We start from the raw sequence: 18,099 nt of genomic DNA on the forward strand, positions 1-18,099 counted from the left end.
CCAGGAAATATCAGGTATTAGTGATATCTTTGCATTAAAACTTAAATACTAACATCGATATACATCATGTTCTTTATTGTCTAATGATTTCCCAGCTGTTGTTATAGCCGATAGGGTTTATATGTATCTAAATACCTATATTGATATACCGATAGTATAGGTATATATCTGTCATTTTATTTTATTTTCATGGTTTTGTAATTTTCCACAAAGAGAATTATCATTCGCTTTTATACTACTGCATGATTTTAACATTATTTATATAATATATTGTCCTATAATGCTGATAAGATTTGGTGAACGACTCCATATATTATTTCTGGTATGTGGTATTCATGATTTCCAGTCTTACTTAACGTAAAAAGCATTACGGAAGTTTAGACAAAACTTAAATTTAAGTCAGTTTCCTTGACTAATGTTATTTGGGCATATTTAAGTTAGGGAAATTTCCTTAAGTTAAAGAAGAAAGACGGTTATCAAACCAGGGCCTGTGTGCTTTGTTTTTGCTTACCCATCATCCGCCCCTCCCATATTACTTTTTGCTATGACCCCTTCCTTTGTTTACGCCAGATTATGCAGTAGCTTATATACTTGGCATTTTAGTGCATGTCTCCATATGTTATTTATCAATACAGGCAACAGTGGTTACATCTAAATGCATTTGTCGTATTCTTTTCTTGTCTTAAAATATTTCTATAACCATGTATTTCTTGGTAAGTCATTCATCTATAAATAGAAGTTTAACAGTTATCTACTATTCTATTGATTTGAATGATTTGAGATATTTAATCCCAGGACCTACTTACTATGACAGTAGAATATTTCTGGTTTTTATATATTGCCAGATCAGTTTTCTATTCCTTATCCCACCCTTGAAGGATTCCACTGAGAGTTTTGTCTTGCTCACTGTTAAGAGTCCATTTCTTATTTACCTCTTGATATCACTCGAGAGTGTCCCTTTTGAATCGTTCAACAGTCTTGTTGGGCCTATCCTGAATTGTTTTAATTAGTTCTTACGATCGGCTCTCCGCCACACGAAGGTGTGATATTGCTGGAATATGTTAAACCGATTTAGTGATAAAGCGTTGATAGTTAATGCAAGATTAGTGAGAGTTATGTCCCTTGTTTGCACTTGTGTATGTGAGTATAAGTGGTGCAGGGTTACAGACTGTTATAATCGAGTGAAGAAAGCCTGGTTCCGAAACTCATTAAAATAGTTGTGTTGTTTCACTTCAACCAATGCCGGTAACAGATGTATAAACACAGTGTCTCACTGAATAATGAATAATTACAAGCGCACAAAGTATTACGAGTCATTGTCCTACTCCACTTCTGTGCATACAGTGTTTACACGTTGTAAATATTTATTGTTGCATGTAGTCTTTTTGTTTTACATAAATCTTAATTTAATTTATATACATACATGTATGTCCCATCATTCGTACTATTTAGGTTTCATTCAAATCCCATGCCATAATGTAACAAGACACATGTATGATCAGTAATTTAGTCAGATGTAACATTGGTAGTATTGTAACTATATAGACTTTGCTCCAAACTGATGTATTATTCAACTGTCAATTGCCAATGTTGGAGAAAGTTTTAACTCTCAGTGTACACTAACCTAATGATAAATATATTTCTACAATTCTAAGGTGTCCTAATTTTGTTTTTGGAAAAATAGTAATGAAATAACACGCTTACTTAATTTTCTTTAATTAAGTTTACATAAACAATTGCTTTTAATGCTTAGAAATACCAGAAACCGGTCTATAAGATGCGATGTGAAAATCTTACCAGAATATTCTAATTTACCTACTCCAATATATCATTTCCTTGTCATTAGTGATTATTTCATCTAGACATGCAAAATGAAAGAAATCCAAATCATGATCTCGAATACGCTTGCTAAGCTTGTAGAAGCCTTGTTATCTTTGACTACGTTGATTCGCGTCTTTACTTCAAAGTAATGAACCGTTTTATGTTTTCAAAACCCTACCAAAGGTCTGTTTAATTACAAGTCTGCTATTTTTCCAGTATCCAGTTAACACTGACGTGTTACCAATGCGTTGATCTAATGTATGTATACATTGCAAATATAATGTACACTTGTACTTGCTCTGTGTAACGATACTGACCTAAAACCATGACCTCTTTGTAACATTTACTTGTACTTACCCTGTGTAACGATACTGACCTAAATCCATGACCTCTTTGTAACATACACTTGTACTTGCTCTGTGTAACGATACTGACTTAAATCTATGACCTCATTGTAACATATACTTGTATTTACTCTGTGTAATGATACTGACCTAAATCCATGACCTCTATGTAACATACACTTGTACTTGCTCTGTGTAATGATATTTTCCTAAGTCCATGACCTCTATGTAACATACACTTGTACTTACCCTGTGTAATGATATTGACCTAAATCCACGACCTCATTGTAACATACACTTGTACTTGCTCTGTGTAACGATATTGACCTAAATCCATGACCTCATTGTAACATACACTTGTACTTACTCTGTGTAATGATATTGACCTAAATCCATGACCTCTATGTTACATATACTTGTACTTACCCTGTGTAATGATACTGACCTAAATCTATGACCTCTTTGTAACATGTACTTGTACTTCCTTTGTTCTGCCTAACTGAAATTAGCCTTATTCCTGATATACCTGACACATCACACTTAACCATACTCCCATAATATCCATAGACATGATAGGACAGGACCTGGAGTTATTATTTACTACAAAAATACAATGCATATTAAAAGAAGGCTAGACCCTGATAACGATAATGTAGAAATGATAGCGATCGATATTACATCAGTTACTGTCATGATGTATCTATAGGCCAGAATATGAAGTAGATTATTGGAATAAATTAGAGAATGTTTTAGAAAATGCTTGCAACACATGTATTGATATCATCATAACATATATTATTGTAAATATGTGTAACTAGAACAAAAGACTCTTAGTAATATTTTTGGGCTTTATTAATACGACACACGTTAGAATACCTCTGAAAACACTAATGGCCGTTCATTAATTTATTATCTGAGTGAATAAATCTTATTTTTACTGTGTCATGTCATTGATTGTTCCAGTTATAGTAAAATGACTACAGCTTTGATGACTTATTAGCGGCAGATGTCGGAACCTTCCCTCCAGTCCCCATAAATAAAACGGGGTTCCAATTTGGGTCGGTCAAGGCCTCACGGTCCAGATTGAATCGAGATATATCATACTGGGTCCTCCCATCAACAGCCATTTCTGTCAGAATCTTTCCAACCAGACTTGCAAATCTGAAATTTACGATGTCATAGAAACACATAATGTATTCTTGTTATTCGTTCGGTATATATGACTGCACACATCGACCAAGTTACAAAGGGAGCTGAATTACACAGAGTTCGATAGAAACGTAGTTTCAAAATTGTAATAATGAGAGGCTTCTGTGCAAGATGAAACGAAACAAAACATAACGTTCCTTCATTTGACTTTAGCAACAAGTACAATATGTGACTTCTATTTGAGAAAATAACACGAAACAGCTGTTTCGTTTCTATAGCAAATGGTTTTAAAATCCAGGAAATTAAAATTGTTCATTATCTAATGATACATTCCTGATGACGAAAAAGGCCCAAGGATATCTCTTCACTTCTTAGGTTACTTCATACAGAACGGATGTGTTTCAAATTATCTTTAGTTAATCCAATGTGCGAATATCATACTTAATATTTATTTTTTTTTTTAAATATTTAAATTGCCCTGACAGTCTAATAATCATCTAACGTTACATCAAACGAGGAACACAGAATATCATCATTACGCGAAACTATTCCTTTCTAATTTATATATTGCCTTTTGATTCATAAAAATCTTGAAATTGAAATCTTGCAATATTGATAGATCTTTAGTCTCACTTATATACATGTCCTGCACCACAGCAGATTATGACGTCATCCCATCCTGTCTTGGCACAGGTATCGATGACAAAATGACGATCCGGAGGCATTGTGTATAAACAGGTCTTTGTATACATCAGAGGACCAAGAGACTAGAAAGAACAATAACGCAAGTTAAGGTTATTACACATGAATAATATTATATTCAATAGTATGTGTCACGACGTAAACAAAATGTCTAGTACATATTTGGGTATGGTGCATTGATGAAGATATTGCGTATGTATGATACTGGTGGTTTCCTCTTAAAACCTACTGTCCCGGTTCTTACTTTGATAATGTACCATTATTTTCATTGACTGAAATGAAATTATAAATTGATTAAAATATGATGCAGAATCAATTTATACGTCTGTAACACTATTTTTTTTAATTCTTCGTTATCTTCCGGTGTCCCCTTGTAAGTCTTCGGTATAGTTTTTATTGGTTTGATAGTTAGTACATAAGTGACTTTTCATAGTTATTCATGAATACGGTAGAAATATGCAAACATTATTTATTTGTAGTTTTATTTGAAGTGGATAGGCGATGGACCTTCCGTATATTCTTCTGTGAGGTAACTATCATTTACTACAAGGAGCACTCCTCAAAATGACTCTGATAATTAACGGGGTCATAAATCCAATAAACCAGCAGCAATTAAAAAGTGGATATCGATACATCATTTTAATGAGAATATCAACAACTAAAACTGACGACGGTTACAATTGACCACATCTGAGTTTATAAATTTCGCCTACAAATGTACCTTAGGTATGGTCTTCTGTAGGTGTGCTATGCAGGCATCCTCCCTAATTTTGTCTGGTTCAAAGGTTCGTGTGTCGGCTGTGACTACTGGCCCCCCAGCGTCTATGCCAATCTTACTACCAGAGTTACCATGTATGGGTAGTCCGTAGAAGTCGTATTTCGGTGAATGGTAAATCCAAATCGGATATCTGAAATTTGACAATTAAGCAGAAGTGTAAACTACTAATATCAAATTGTCAACCTTTATTAATACATTAAAACTGATGAATATGAAAACACTTCCTATCTTTCACCTAAGTATTAATATTTTCATTATGAAAAACAACAAATGAAAATATGAAATGTTAGTCTCTTCTGAATTAGGTAATTCTTGTTATGATAGAAAAGCTTAACTTGATATGGCATAGCTATTTTTTTTTCTCTTAAAACAAAATATGTAAAAATTGCGAAAAGATATATTGCCTTTCTTTGGTGAAATCTTTTACGTTTGGAGTTGCAAAGTAAGTCACTTGTTCCTGAGTGACATAAATTGGAATGTGAACGCCTACAGATCCAAGCACATGATTGATCCATGCTCCGGGGGCCACCACCAGACGGCGACACTGGAAAACCCCCTTTGTAGTGTACACCTAAATAACGAACAATTTGACATAACATCATCAAACTTAGATATTCTTGCAATAGTCACATCATTGAAATATCATCATAGATACCACCCGGATACCACCCGGATACCACCCCACTCCCAATCCTTCCCCTTGAAAAGCAGAAGCCGCTGGTGCTCAGCTGGAAAGTTCTTAACTGTTCGCATAATTCGCCTACTTAACACACAAAAATATTTTGATGCAACATGTCCTGTAGGTATATTATCACTCTTCAAAATGATACTTATCAGATATTGCATGATGATATCAAGTTCATTTGCCTAAATGCGGGGTATGTTTAAGCATTTTCTTTCCGCGGTAGTATCAAATCGTTTCCGAAACCGAGATTAGGATTTTCGAACTCTAAATATCGCAATGGCGATAAACCATATAACCATTTGAAGAGGTACGTTAAAACACCGTGGTTATGAAAGTATCACATAAGTCGAATTAGAGACGTACGATCACATTAGTCGCCTCATACGAAAACATCATTTGCAACATAGGTAGTTTTATCATATCATGTCTATAGTTGATGTGATGAGATGCTTCAATGTTGTAATATATTCTGACATCTAAATAATCGGTTCACTAGTTTCAGCTAATACGAGAAATATGCACGAAACTCTTTCTGGTTTTTCAAAATGAAATCATGATGGAATAGTTAAGAAAGTTTTAAGTATGAAATTCAATTATTCACCATATAGCTGTCTTGTTTCAGCAATTCATCAAGCTTTGAAATGCATTCTTATTTCTACGATGCTTGCATGAATTTTTTAAAAAATAACGAATGGAATACTTACAGTAATTTTCCCATCTTTTGCCCGTTCCACGCCTTTCACAGGGCAGTTATCTATGACTCGTGCTCCCCTCCCCTCGGCAAGTTGAATGTGAACGGCGTTAGCCATAGCTGCGTCTACCAGGCCCGCTTCTGGTTGATAAACTGCCTCATAAGTATCATCTATTTCAAATTGGGGGAAGCGTTTCCGTAGTGCCGAACCCTTCATTCGGTCATACCTAAATTAAATTGTTTAATCAGTAGAAATGCATTGTTACAGTGTTCATAATACCTACGTAAGTAAATCTATTTCTTACTTTCAATTTAGCCTTACCTTTTTGTGACCATGTAAGAAAAAGTCATAAATACAAGTTATGGACATAAATATATGAGAATAATAAAAACAAGAAAATTATTAAGAACCACAGACATTTAGTTTACCACACCAGTGGAACCTGATTATGAAAATATGTACTAATATTACACCACTGAAATGCCTCTCACTTGATTTTATTTGTGTCCATAGCTTTAGCATATTCGTCGATGACCTTGCCCATCTCGTCTCGTTTGGCAAACTGAACACCGCCAGTCATGTGGACTAATTTGATTCCCGATTCGTCCTCAACCTCTCGCCATCTTGAATGATAAAAGTTTTTGCAAATAAAAAGAATTTACTAATCGCACCTACAAAATAAATCTTAGTTGTTAATAATGATTGCAGATTCTTAACAGGGAATATACTGGAGATCAATATAATTTTTCAGTGCAATTTTCATATTTAGTTCTATTCATTTCGAATCCTTTCTTGTTTATTATTTCTTTAAGTAATCTAAATTTATAAGTAAAACTTTTTTGTTTGATTTCGTGCGATGCTTTGAGATTCGGTACAATACTTTTAATATTAACCTCTGCCCTAGATCTGCTAATGAAATATATTTAGTCGTTATGGTTTGTCGGTACCCTACATACTACGTCTACACTCTAATAAAGAGTTGATAAACTATAACTGTATTAATTTGACTATTTACGCTTAGTCCCAGACACACACTAACAGCACCGAATGTGTTTAAATCAGAATAATTTTCTGACTTCGTAAACATACCAAGATTTCCCACTTGACATTTTTTTTCTGAACAGTTTTTAACTTTACTTACGCTTTGAATGTATCTGGTGTGAGCTTGGTGTAGCGATCGTCGTGGTAGGCTAAACGTCTAGGTGAAAGAATGACAACAAAATTACTGTCAGTTGTGTAAAAAACTGTAGATAAAATTCTACATTCTACATTTAATATAGCTGGATTGACATTTCCACAATATATCGGTCTACAAACCACTATCACACTCATCAATTCGCTTTTGAATTAACAAATCCAAATTGTTTAAACAATTGGAAAATATTGACAAATTCTCACATAATTCTGGAATGGTCCTGAGATCCGCCATTACTATGACCGAGTTCGAACTGCTCTAGGCCTAAAACATCTGTCAAGTAAAAATTATTGTATTAATGTTAAAAAGGTATAACACTACCTTTTTTATTATTGTAAGAAATCCTCACCACTCGAATGCTTCTATCTTACTGCACTTAGACGAAATGCCATAGCATGAACATATAAATAAATTTCGTTTCTCTCCTATAGACTATAGAAGATCTGTTAAATATTTCGAAAACATACGTTGTCTTAAACGTGCAGTTGTTTCATATGATATCAAAACGAGTTTAAGCTTCTTGATATGTCATTTATGAAACGTTATGTTATATTTGCTACAATTCACCTATATTCCCTAGTTTCTATATTGTGTGTTTTTAATTACTTAAATAACGATCTATATAAAATATAAACGTTCGATGAGGAAGGAACTAGCGTCCGCAAATGACACAAGTGAATGGCATCTTTAAATACAAATGTAGAATTAGATACAGTAGAGTCAAACCATGAATTAAACAGTATATGTATATATATCTTTTTCGTATTTCTATGATTCGTCAATGTTGAAGGTTGCGACTGAGGAAAATCCAACTTGATCAAATGTATGTAAAATCCATATGAGGAAATGAAATAATCCCATATATCAATAAAGGTTATTACTTTCATTTATCTGATCATTTCAGAACAACGTTAGGTACATGATTATATTCTGAACAGTGCAATACATATCTAATATGATATTATCAGCAAGTAAGCAGGTTAACTGCTTTTGGAATTCGACAAGTATACTTAATAAAGGGTAAACTTTCTGTTTTGTTGAGGTAAGAAAGTTAATCTTTATATTGTCAGACTTGCTTCATTTATTTTTCTTTTTTTTTAGAATCGATAAAACATAACTGTATCTTAAGAAAAAAAAGAAAACTCCCAGTTTGTTGGCCAAAACCTACCACTACGAAGCAGCCTTTTGCTCCAGTCTTTCCACAGACTTACATATAGATAGTTTAAGTCCTTGGTTCCGACACGGACTTAAGATGGCCGCCATCACATTGGTGGCGTTTAACTAACTGCCGAAATCGTAGCAATAGCTGCTTGATTTTAAAATAGGTGGAAATGTTCATGACATTTCTCACTTAAGATCTTAGTTTAGGACTTGACGTAAACTGACTTCTGATTTTGGAACCAATTTCAACTAAAAGAAAAAAAAAATATGTTGTAAATGTCTCTTTAGGATCTATTCTTTAACCCACCTAGCATTGGTATAACACATCATCATTCTCTGAACTTGTTCAACTTGGACATACTCTAGTCACTGTTAATTTGTGTGATCGCTTAAATCAACCAATTTTTCAACATTTTAATTCCATATGTATGTTCATTTAGACCTACATACCTCAGACAAGCAAATGCATCATAGGTTAAAATTCAAGGTCACTTTTTGAAATTTAATTCTCGTCCAAATTTTGTCATAAAGGCAAGTTTATCGAGTCATTGGTCATGATGATACTTGTCATATATAGAAAATACATTATCCTGGAAAGCTTCATAAAGTTATATTATGATAACCACTTGCTTTGTTCCTTTATTTCTATACATCATACACAACATCTCTAAGTACCCTCAAGACTTTGATTATATGTATGTAATACGTCACAAATTTGTATCAATGGGTGAAATTTAAGCGATCGAATGGCCTTTGCTTATTCACTGTATCTTCCTCCCCCCCCCCCCCCCCCCCCCTCCCCCCACCCCCACTCGTAACTTTTCACGTCTACAGTAAAGTAAGTCATAATACAAAAATATCAAAAATACGTTTATGTTAACCGAAAAAAATTGTGACTATGAATTGCACGTATAGCATTAACATCAAAAATACATCTTATCTTAAAATACCTCGATTGCTTACCTGAGCCGGCCCGACGTGACAGCCAGTACACCGCCGCACTTCCAACCCCTCCACATCCAACAACGATATAGGAATAGAACCGTCTATCGGTCTCCATGTTTAGCTGAGTGACTGAGACGGAATACAATGCATCTAGTCTATTTATCTTACCAAGACGTATAGATGGGAGGCCTCATGTTATCTACCTTGGTCAATATTTGTATATTTAAATTTACTTGACAATGTATTTGACAGATGTTACTGATGATTTGTGTATTTACATAGATGATATACAGTTGATAAGAAAATTTATTATCATGCGTGTTCGTTACTCCTGGAAAGAACAAATATGATATAAAGCATCGAAATACTCTGATCGGTTGTTCAGTATTTTCTGTTTAACCTATATGAAACCATTTCCAGAACGCAAGAGCACAATCGTAAATCATCAAGAAAAAAACCAACGTAATCATAATCCAAACACCCGCCATATAAACCTTGCTCAACCAAAGTAAGTCATGTCACGTTCTAAAAAATGTGAACAATATATACAACAACGGAACAAACGGGCAAACTAATATCGTACAATCGTCTCAATGAGATTACTATGACATCTTAAAAAGTCATTTAATCGCTTACTGTAGGTGGTAACTATGTCATTAGATATTCTTCTAAAATGATCAAATATGTGAATTTTACGTCATTTACTAAATTATGGGGCTAGTGCACCTCCCCATCGGGATTACGATAATCTTCGGTCGTCTTCTAGGTTGAACATTTAGGCCCTAAGCATCGCTGTCGAGCCATAGAAGGAAAAAACAGCTGTATGATGCATTTCAATTCATTGTTTCGCCGTACATTAAATCTAAATGAATTTGCATTCGAAGCTGCTATTCACTGTAATGTCTTTTGTACAATTTTTCTATAGGGAAACAGATATTCAATTCTTCCGCAATGTAAAAGTCCTGTTTCTTTCCAGAATATAGCAACCAATATGTTGAAATGAAAATACAATATACAATAATATCAAGTGTGCAATACACAGTGGAGACAAGAAACAGTATAGCGTTACCCTTCAGGAGGTGTACATACATCAGGGATCTCAATATACACAAGGATCAGCTGTAGAAGCGATGGGGACTCCTCTGCTATCTATCCGAGTGATTACAGTCAAAAATATCAACGCTACAAATGTGGGTTAGGCATTTTCCTCCTCCTTACTCTCTTTGTCGTGCCAAGGCCTGTAATTTTTTTCTTTTGAATTTCTCATTGAAAGTAACTAAAACTGTAATTATTGATAAATTAATTAATTAATTAATTTATTTATTATAATTAATCCCCTAGTCTACCACTATTTCTGAAAACAATCATTATTTTGATACAGTTGAACTCCATTTATCAGTGTATTGTAACAATATTCTGCTAATCTGCATTTATTAGCAAGAATAGGTTAACGTGTGGTGTTCTGTAGAACGACAGTAATTTGTAGCAAATGTATCTCATTAACACAAAGAGAAAATTAAATAGGCGATATAAATTCTTAATGGAACAAACCGTTCTTGTATTTACTAAGTAAAAATCAGACATTGAATCATTGAATTAAATACAGCAATTTACAACATTGTACAACGAATGTATACCATTGAATATGTTATCTTCTACTACTTCATTAGCAATCTTGTGCCACACATTTTATCTATTAACAAAATTAAACGCCTTTTTGTAATCTAAAACCAACAGTATCTTTTCTTTCTTATTAATTACTTTTATTGTCAAACATATATCATTAGTGGTAGACAAATTGTTTCCTAAAACTAAACTATGCATCACTTATTTTTTGAATACATGCTATCAAATTACATTAGTCTGTTATTTGGAAACGCTATTAACATTTTGGCTACAATTTAATATATTAATTCTTGTATAACTATAAGAATCGTTTTCATCATATAACTTAGATATATGTACATGGTCAGCTGCAGATATTGGTTGCTTTCTCAGGTGACATCATATACAAAGGTTTCTGGTGTCTTAATATCCTTCACTTTCTTGCACAATACCCTTTACCGAACACAGCGTTCAATGCAAACTACTAGAGGCGATCCCTTATGTTTGAGTTTCTGGAATTGTCATTTGTAAAAGATTTTTGTACCTTTGAGTAAGATATATGTGTGTCACAGGATAATATATCATTACGGATGTGTTACAATCATCAACCAGTTTTTAATTTTTCTTTTTGAAAATTTTTTCATCGTGTTTAATTTTTTCATTTTCACAGTGACGCCGCAGGAAAAAGATATGTTCAGTGGTTAAAAATCAACAAATGTACATAGGGTTATACACAAAATAGACATACATATTCCGTGCTTGATATCTCTTGGTAACACGGGTACTTTAATTAGCAAATACGTCTTTGAATTTCTCTATGCCACTCTTCCTCACACTTTTGAAGTCCTATAATCTATACTATTAATATTTGTAAATGATATCACTGATATCTTTATGAAAGAAATGCGATGTTAACGTCTAAAATTGATATAATGGAAATGCATTTGTATGTGTGAACCATGTACCTGCTCCTTCACTGTGTTAGCCGTGGAAACGGATATTCCAGAAAGCAATGGGTGACAAGGAGAAAGTATAAAGAACACCAGAAGTGATGAAGATTGACATGTGGACAGTGTATCACCAGTTTCGCTTGCATGGAGAAGGAACAGATGCATGTGTATTAATATGTTTGGAAAGGGTTTTATGTGAGTTGTAAATTTGTGTCCAATTTACTTGATAATTATGTGCAATAAAATATGTTTAAATCAATCTGTATTATACACAATGTATAAATCTACTTAATGATACACACAGGAGGAGTTGTCAGCACGTCACGCTTGGCTTACATACCCAATAACTGTTACCCGTCTGTAAATAACAATACAAGCACATGTGTTGACACACAAGTACAACATATATTTATGTTACCACGTCACATGTATATTTATAATTTGTTATCTATAACAAAAGTAACATCCCAGTTTTGCTTTTAACTACATGTGGTGCAATCATATAGATGGGTTTATGTGGTAGTTAAGATAACTATACTACTGTATATCATGTGCATTATATACATAAGGATACTCCCATGCAACGATCACGTGAGGTACTTCCGGAAATTCCAGGTTTTTACATTGAGACGGCCATAACAGATCTACTTTCGGTATTAAAGTGTTATTCTCTGACTAGGAAACTCGCCAGGCTGCACCATGGCTTCCAGGGACTCCACCGCACAGAAACCAGTCCGAGTTAAGGGAAGTACCAAATGTATACAACACAACCAAAAAGATGTCGTTTACTATTGTGCGACATGTAGGACTCTAATTTGTTCAAAATGTGGTATTTCTGAGCAATATTGCAAACAACACGATCTGCTGGACATCTCTGAAGTTGCTAAAGAAAAGATGAAAGAAATCAGAACATTTATAAACAACGTGGAAAGCGGAGATTTACGAAAACTGAAACTGAAAATACAGTCAATCGATTTGAAGCTAGAAGAAAACAGCACACTGTTTAAGGAGCTTGGGAAGAAAATGAAAACACAAGCGAACAAGTGCAAAGAGGAGATAGACACTTTAACCGGGCAATTTGTCTCTCTTTGTGACAAAATGGAAAATATGAACGCAAAACTACTTCTTGAGTTCAAGGATCAACTAAACAACATGCATCGCAATCTTGTAGATAAGTGTAGTGAGTATAAACAAACCCTACAAAATGGGACTGAAGTGGAGATATTCGATGCTTCTGACACGTTACCAGACCTGGGTCAGCAAGTGATACCTGAACTTCCGGTAATGGAGAAGGTCGATGTTTTTCCACTGGAAAATGTTACTGGGCTGCTACAACAAGCTTTGGGAATATGTGATGCAATGCACAAACTGATGAAGAAACCCAAAATATTATCTAGATTCAGATATGATGATGAAGTCTTATCAGTTAACCCAACATTGGAGGAACATGCGTGGGTCCCCAGCAAGAACAGTGTTGCCCTTGTTGACAATACTGGAAACACCGTGCGGAAGTTATCTGTTGAAATAGGGAGCATGTGTGTAGCTCCCAAGACTGGTCATATCTGGTTTACAAGTTCGGAGAAGAATACCATCCACGAACTACCTCTTGCATCAGCAGAGTCACCAATCACAAGGTTCGAAACTGGGGACAAACCGCGTCGGCTGTGTGTTACTCCACAAAATTGTGTTCTCGTTGGCACAAAAGACAGAATATTGCTTTACACGGCAGCGGGAGCCATTTTGCTTAGTACGTCAAACACAACACAAGCATCTATTGTCAGACCCTGGAAAATAGCGCAATGTCCAGTTACTGGGAACATCGCTGTTGGGAATGAAGAAACTGAGCACGGGAATTATGAAAGCGAGTCCAAAAGTCACGTGATAGTTTTTGACCAAGACTTAAATATCCGATTTGTCTACAGAGGTGAGGATATTTCAGATTCCAAAGAAATTTCGTTCGCACCAGGATCCCTTGCGTATGACTACAAGGGTAACTTGGTCGTGGCAGACTACAAAAGGAACACAATAGAGCTGATGAGTGGGACTGGCGCATACATAAGAAGAATTCACACAGCGAAGGGGTTATGGCAAGGAAACATAGGCATGCAGCCTGACAACGTTTTGTGGTCGTTATTGCTCTCGGAAACAGGCAAACGCGAGATATTGAGGATCAAGTACTACACCAACTGAATGTTCATGTTATTTCTTAATCGGATCCAAAGAGGTAATCGACTCTATTAAATACATGAGGGTAAGAACGGTCTTGAATGAACAGTGGCCGTCATTTCATAGTAACCGATAATATCTTATCCTTATTTCGTCCATGGATATAGGATATTTTAGCACAAATACAAATCATGGGAAGGAAGTATTATACTGACTGCAAACCAACAAGTGATTAATTTATTTTATTTTTGCACATTTCGGTTGATAAGAATGCTCGATAGTTGAAAAAAGCAACATGATGGAACAATTTTTCCACTATCCCAACAAAGAGTTGGTTGACATTGTAGACAGAGTTAGTTGGATCAAATGCGTAAAGAATCTGTTGATCGGTTGTGAAAATATGTAGATGGCAGCTTATACCATTAACATTATAGACAAACTTCTTTGGTATATTAAAGGCTAACAGTATGGATGATTGAATTATACCATCCGGACAAAACAGAACCTCGTGGGTCCAAGAAGCAAAAGTGTTTCCTGGTTTTCCCAAGATACAATTTAGCTTAAATTAAACTACTCGAGTTGTTATTTTTGCGATAGAACGAATCACATTATTGTCCACGAGGAACTGTGGTGCAAATGCCTTGCACAACCTAAACAATAAAACTCTTATCGTCGATATGCTTAAAAATACCAATACATGGTTTCTGATGATACAATTAGTGAAAACCATTGATATACCATCTCTTTCTATCGCAAGGAGCCAGGAAAGTTATTACATTTTCACAGGTAATAGTACAAAAACAGATGAAGTATAAACCTTGCGCACATAATTCGCATCCTTCCTTAGAATGTACGAAGGACATACAAGTGAAGAGTGCCTATTAATACAAAATGAGTGTTAGATACAACAAAGAAAATGTTTACACGTGATAACGGATTTCAATTATGCAATGCAATTGATATGTATAATATCAGTTTGATTACATCTAGAAAGCATGTAGACTAGTAGGACAGAGAAAACATAGATTTTAGGAATAGCAGGACTAGAAGGACAGAGAAAACATAGATTTTAGGAACAGCAGGACTAGTAGGACAGAGAAACATAGATTTTAGATACAACAGGATTAATAGGACAGAGAAAACATAGATTTTAGGAATAGCAGGACTAGAAGGACAGAGAAAACATAGATTTTAGGAACAGCAGGACTAGTAGGACAGAGAAACATAGATTTTAGATACAACAGGATTAATAGGACAGAGAAAACATAGATTTTAGGAACAGCAGGACTAGAAGGACAGAGAAAACATAGATTTTAGGAACAGCAGGACTAGTAGGACAGAGAAACATAGATTTTAGATACAACAGGATTAATAGGACACAGAAAACATAGATTTTAGGAACAGCAGGACAAGTAGGACAGAGAAACATAGATTTTAGGAACAACAGGATTAATAGGACAGAGAAAACGTAGATTTTAGGAACAGCAGGACCAATAGGACAGAGAAAACATAGATTTTAGGAACAACAGGATTAATAGGACAGAGAAAACGTAGATTTTAGGAACAACAGGATTAATAGGACCCTCCACGTTTTATTTTTCAGTATTAATATAAACAGAAAAAATACAGACAATATTGATTTTACACTGCAAATGACTCAGATGTGAAGCGTGCGAATCGATATGGGGTCCCGCGGAGCATACACATATCTGTCAATGATAAAGACACAGGACGTTACTTACATTGCATAGTTCTGAACTTTGACAGAATGGAAACTTTCATTATTGTAAAGAATATATATATAGTTTTGTATTTTTTTTAATGGTAGGTGACCGTCTGTTCCCATAGTTGTTTATATAAGGTTATGTGTTTTGTAACGGTAGAATTTTTTAGATACAGGTACCGTTATAATCCTCTCGTTAATGATAACGTAACATGTTTATATGAGGACTTAAAGAGTATTGCGAAGAGTTTTTTCTTCTTCCTGTTATCAATCATTCCTTCATATATCATTAACTTGTTTAGAAATTAACGTAATGCAAACTAAAGATATATGCACGTCTAATCTTGTTTAAATCATCGATGCAAAAAAACTGAATCGGTTGTGCTTTGCTAGTTTTCAATTTAATTCAACACATTTGATTGTGTTTGATGTTCTTACACAAAAGGATGAGATAACAGGCAATGCCTATATACATCTCCTTGTCCAGTTCATATTGATTGATGTTAAATTTACAGTGATACAATAATATTCAATTTCATGTACACATTATATTAATTAATTATGGTAAATTGTGATTACTATCTTAGTTTTAACTTGCACCTGTCCCGCGTACATATTCATTTTAATGTATGTTTTAGGCAGTGTGTTTAATAATGGGTGTACACTGTCAAAGTGCTGAACTAAAACAAACTAAACAAATTAACTAGTATATAATTCTAATTATCAAATATAAAATATTGAAATTACGCCATATTTACACTTGAGTATATACTGATATGTAAGTCAATACAGTGTACAGAGACCCGATAACACTGGTCCCATGACGTCACATCAGCGTAAAATGAGGCTTCTGAATCTACACCTATGTACATATATCTTAAAAAAGGCACCGATTCCCAAACACTTATTTTTAAAAAAAAATTAGTGTCGGAATCCTGGATAGATTGAGAAATTAACCTATAGGGGAAAAATGTTCACAAATTTTGGGAAATATTTTAATCTAATTTTGAATTCGGTGATATGGCGAATTTCTAGTGGAAATCCTTCTTTATTCATAGTAAATAAATTTTTGAACTTTCAAGAAAGGCACCAATTCCTCAAAACTTATTTTTTGTTTTTGTTTTTGTTTTTTTTTTCAAATACCATATTAAAGTTTATAAAATTATCATCCAAATGTATACGGGAAAAATACTGTCATTTAAACGAAAAAATGCTTTATTCAATTTTAAAGATTTTCTCTCTATATAATCTATAGTAACAGTACAGGGAAACAATCGACTCAGGCTTGCGCATGCGCAGCACGCTACAGGAAAGATTGCTGGTAATGCATTAATCTTCCAAAACACCTAATCTTAATTCCCTTTAAAATTTTTAGGGGTCTTTGTTTAAATTTTTCTTTCGGTCAGATTTTTGCCCTAGTTTTATGGAATTTTGGTGAAGATAATGATCATTTTGAATCGATCATTTTTACACGCCACTATTCACTATAACCAATTATATATTATAACATATACTGGTCAGAACGAGAGTACAAAACAAATTCTGGTGTTTAACTAACGCATCCTTTTTCCTGAGCTATGCCATTAGTTTCCTTATGTTACTTAACTCTTTGACACTTTCAGTCTTATATCGCTTAAAATACTTTCCCCTTAAAGCAAAACAGACACAATGTATTTCATTATTCCACTATGCATTAGATACTTTCCCCTTAAAACAAAATAGATACATTGTATTGCATTGTACCACTTGCGATGACAATACTGTCATAAGTGTGATAAGTGTGACATTGTTGTCATCGAGACGTCACACTGAAATCTTCTATTTGTTGATAATAAAAACTTCTATTTTAAAGACATTACCTACCTGAAGAAAATGTTTAAAAAAAGTATCCAAGATTTATATTTTTGAAGGAAGGCAAAGTAAAATGAAAAACTATTTCATTAATGATATAATTACGATGTCATCGATGAATCAGAGGACGCTTCTTCGGAGGAACACCTGGGCCCATATTCACGAAATCATGTTTATACATCAGAAATCAGATTTATCAATGAGTTATTTGAGGTTAACACAAAATTTGTGTTTGAGCATGAGTAATATGTATATGAGTGAATACCCAACGTGTTCTTATTCTCCTTGTCCCTGTTAAGTCAAATTTGAGTTTTAAATAAAGTCCCTTCCAC

At 34.2% G+C, this 18,099-nt stretch overlaps 2 protein-coding genes across 2 annotated transcripts; one reads left to right on the forward strand and one right to left on the reverse strand.

Moving 5' to 3' along the window:
- Positions 1–3,142: 3,142 nt before the first annotated feature.
- Positions 3,143–9,587, reverse strand: LOC132546866 (monomeric sarcosine oxidase-like). The gene is made up of 9 exons (XM_060210593.1): positions 9,491–9,587; positions 7,570–7,639; positions 7,313–7,369; positions 6,663–6,794; positions 6,184–6,397; positions 5,199–5,365; positions 4,738–4,924; positions 3,948–4,081; positions 3,143–3,326 (listed from the first exon to the last, which is right to left on the reverse strand). Exons 1-9 carry the CDS (start codon positions 9,585–9,587, stop codon positions 3,143–3,145), a joined length of 1,242 nt encoding a protein of 413 aa, XP_060066576.1.
- A 3,139-nt stretch (positions 9,588–12,726) lies between these two features.
- On the forward strand, positions 12,727–14,217 carry LOC132546820 (uncharacterized). The gene has a single exon (XM_060210536.1). The coding sequence runs from the start codon at positions 12,727–12,729 to the stop codon at positions 14,215–14,217; it is 1,491 nt and encodes a 496-aa protein (XP_060066519.1).
- Positions 14,218–18,099: the final 3,882 nt, after the last annotated feature.

This window comes from Ylistrum balloti, unplaced genomic scaffold (assembly GCF_031769215.1).
Source record: "Ylistrum balloti isolate Yb309-2 unplaced genomic scaffold, AGI_CSIRO_Ybal_v1 Utg369916, whole genome shotgun sequence".
Classification (NCBI taxonomy): Eukaryota; Metazoa; Mollusca; class Bivalvia; order Pectinida; family Pectinidae; genus Ylistrum; species Ylistrum balloti.

What these genes read in the sequence shown, in the direction of transcription:
- LOC132546866 (XM_060210593.1), bottom strand. Translation starts at nt 9,587, where the DNA reads ATGGAGACCGATAGACGGTTCTATTCCTATATCGTTGTTGGATGTGGA. An exon ending in CAGGACCATTCCAGAATTAT is followed by an intron (nt 7,370 to 7,569) that starts GTGAGAATTTGT and finishes TCTTTCACCTAG; the next exon opens with ACGTTTAGCCTACCACGACG. An exon ending in TACAGAAGACCATACCTAAG is followed by an intron (nt 4,082 to 4,737) that starts GTACATTTGTAG and finishes TGTTCTTTCTAG; the next exon opens with TCTCTTGGTCCTCTGATGTA.
- LOC132546820 (XM_060210536.1), top strand. Translation starts at nt 12,727, where the DNA reads ATGGCTTCCAGGGACTCCACCGCACAGAAACCAGTCCGAGTTAAGGGA.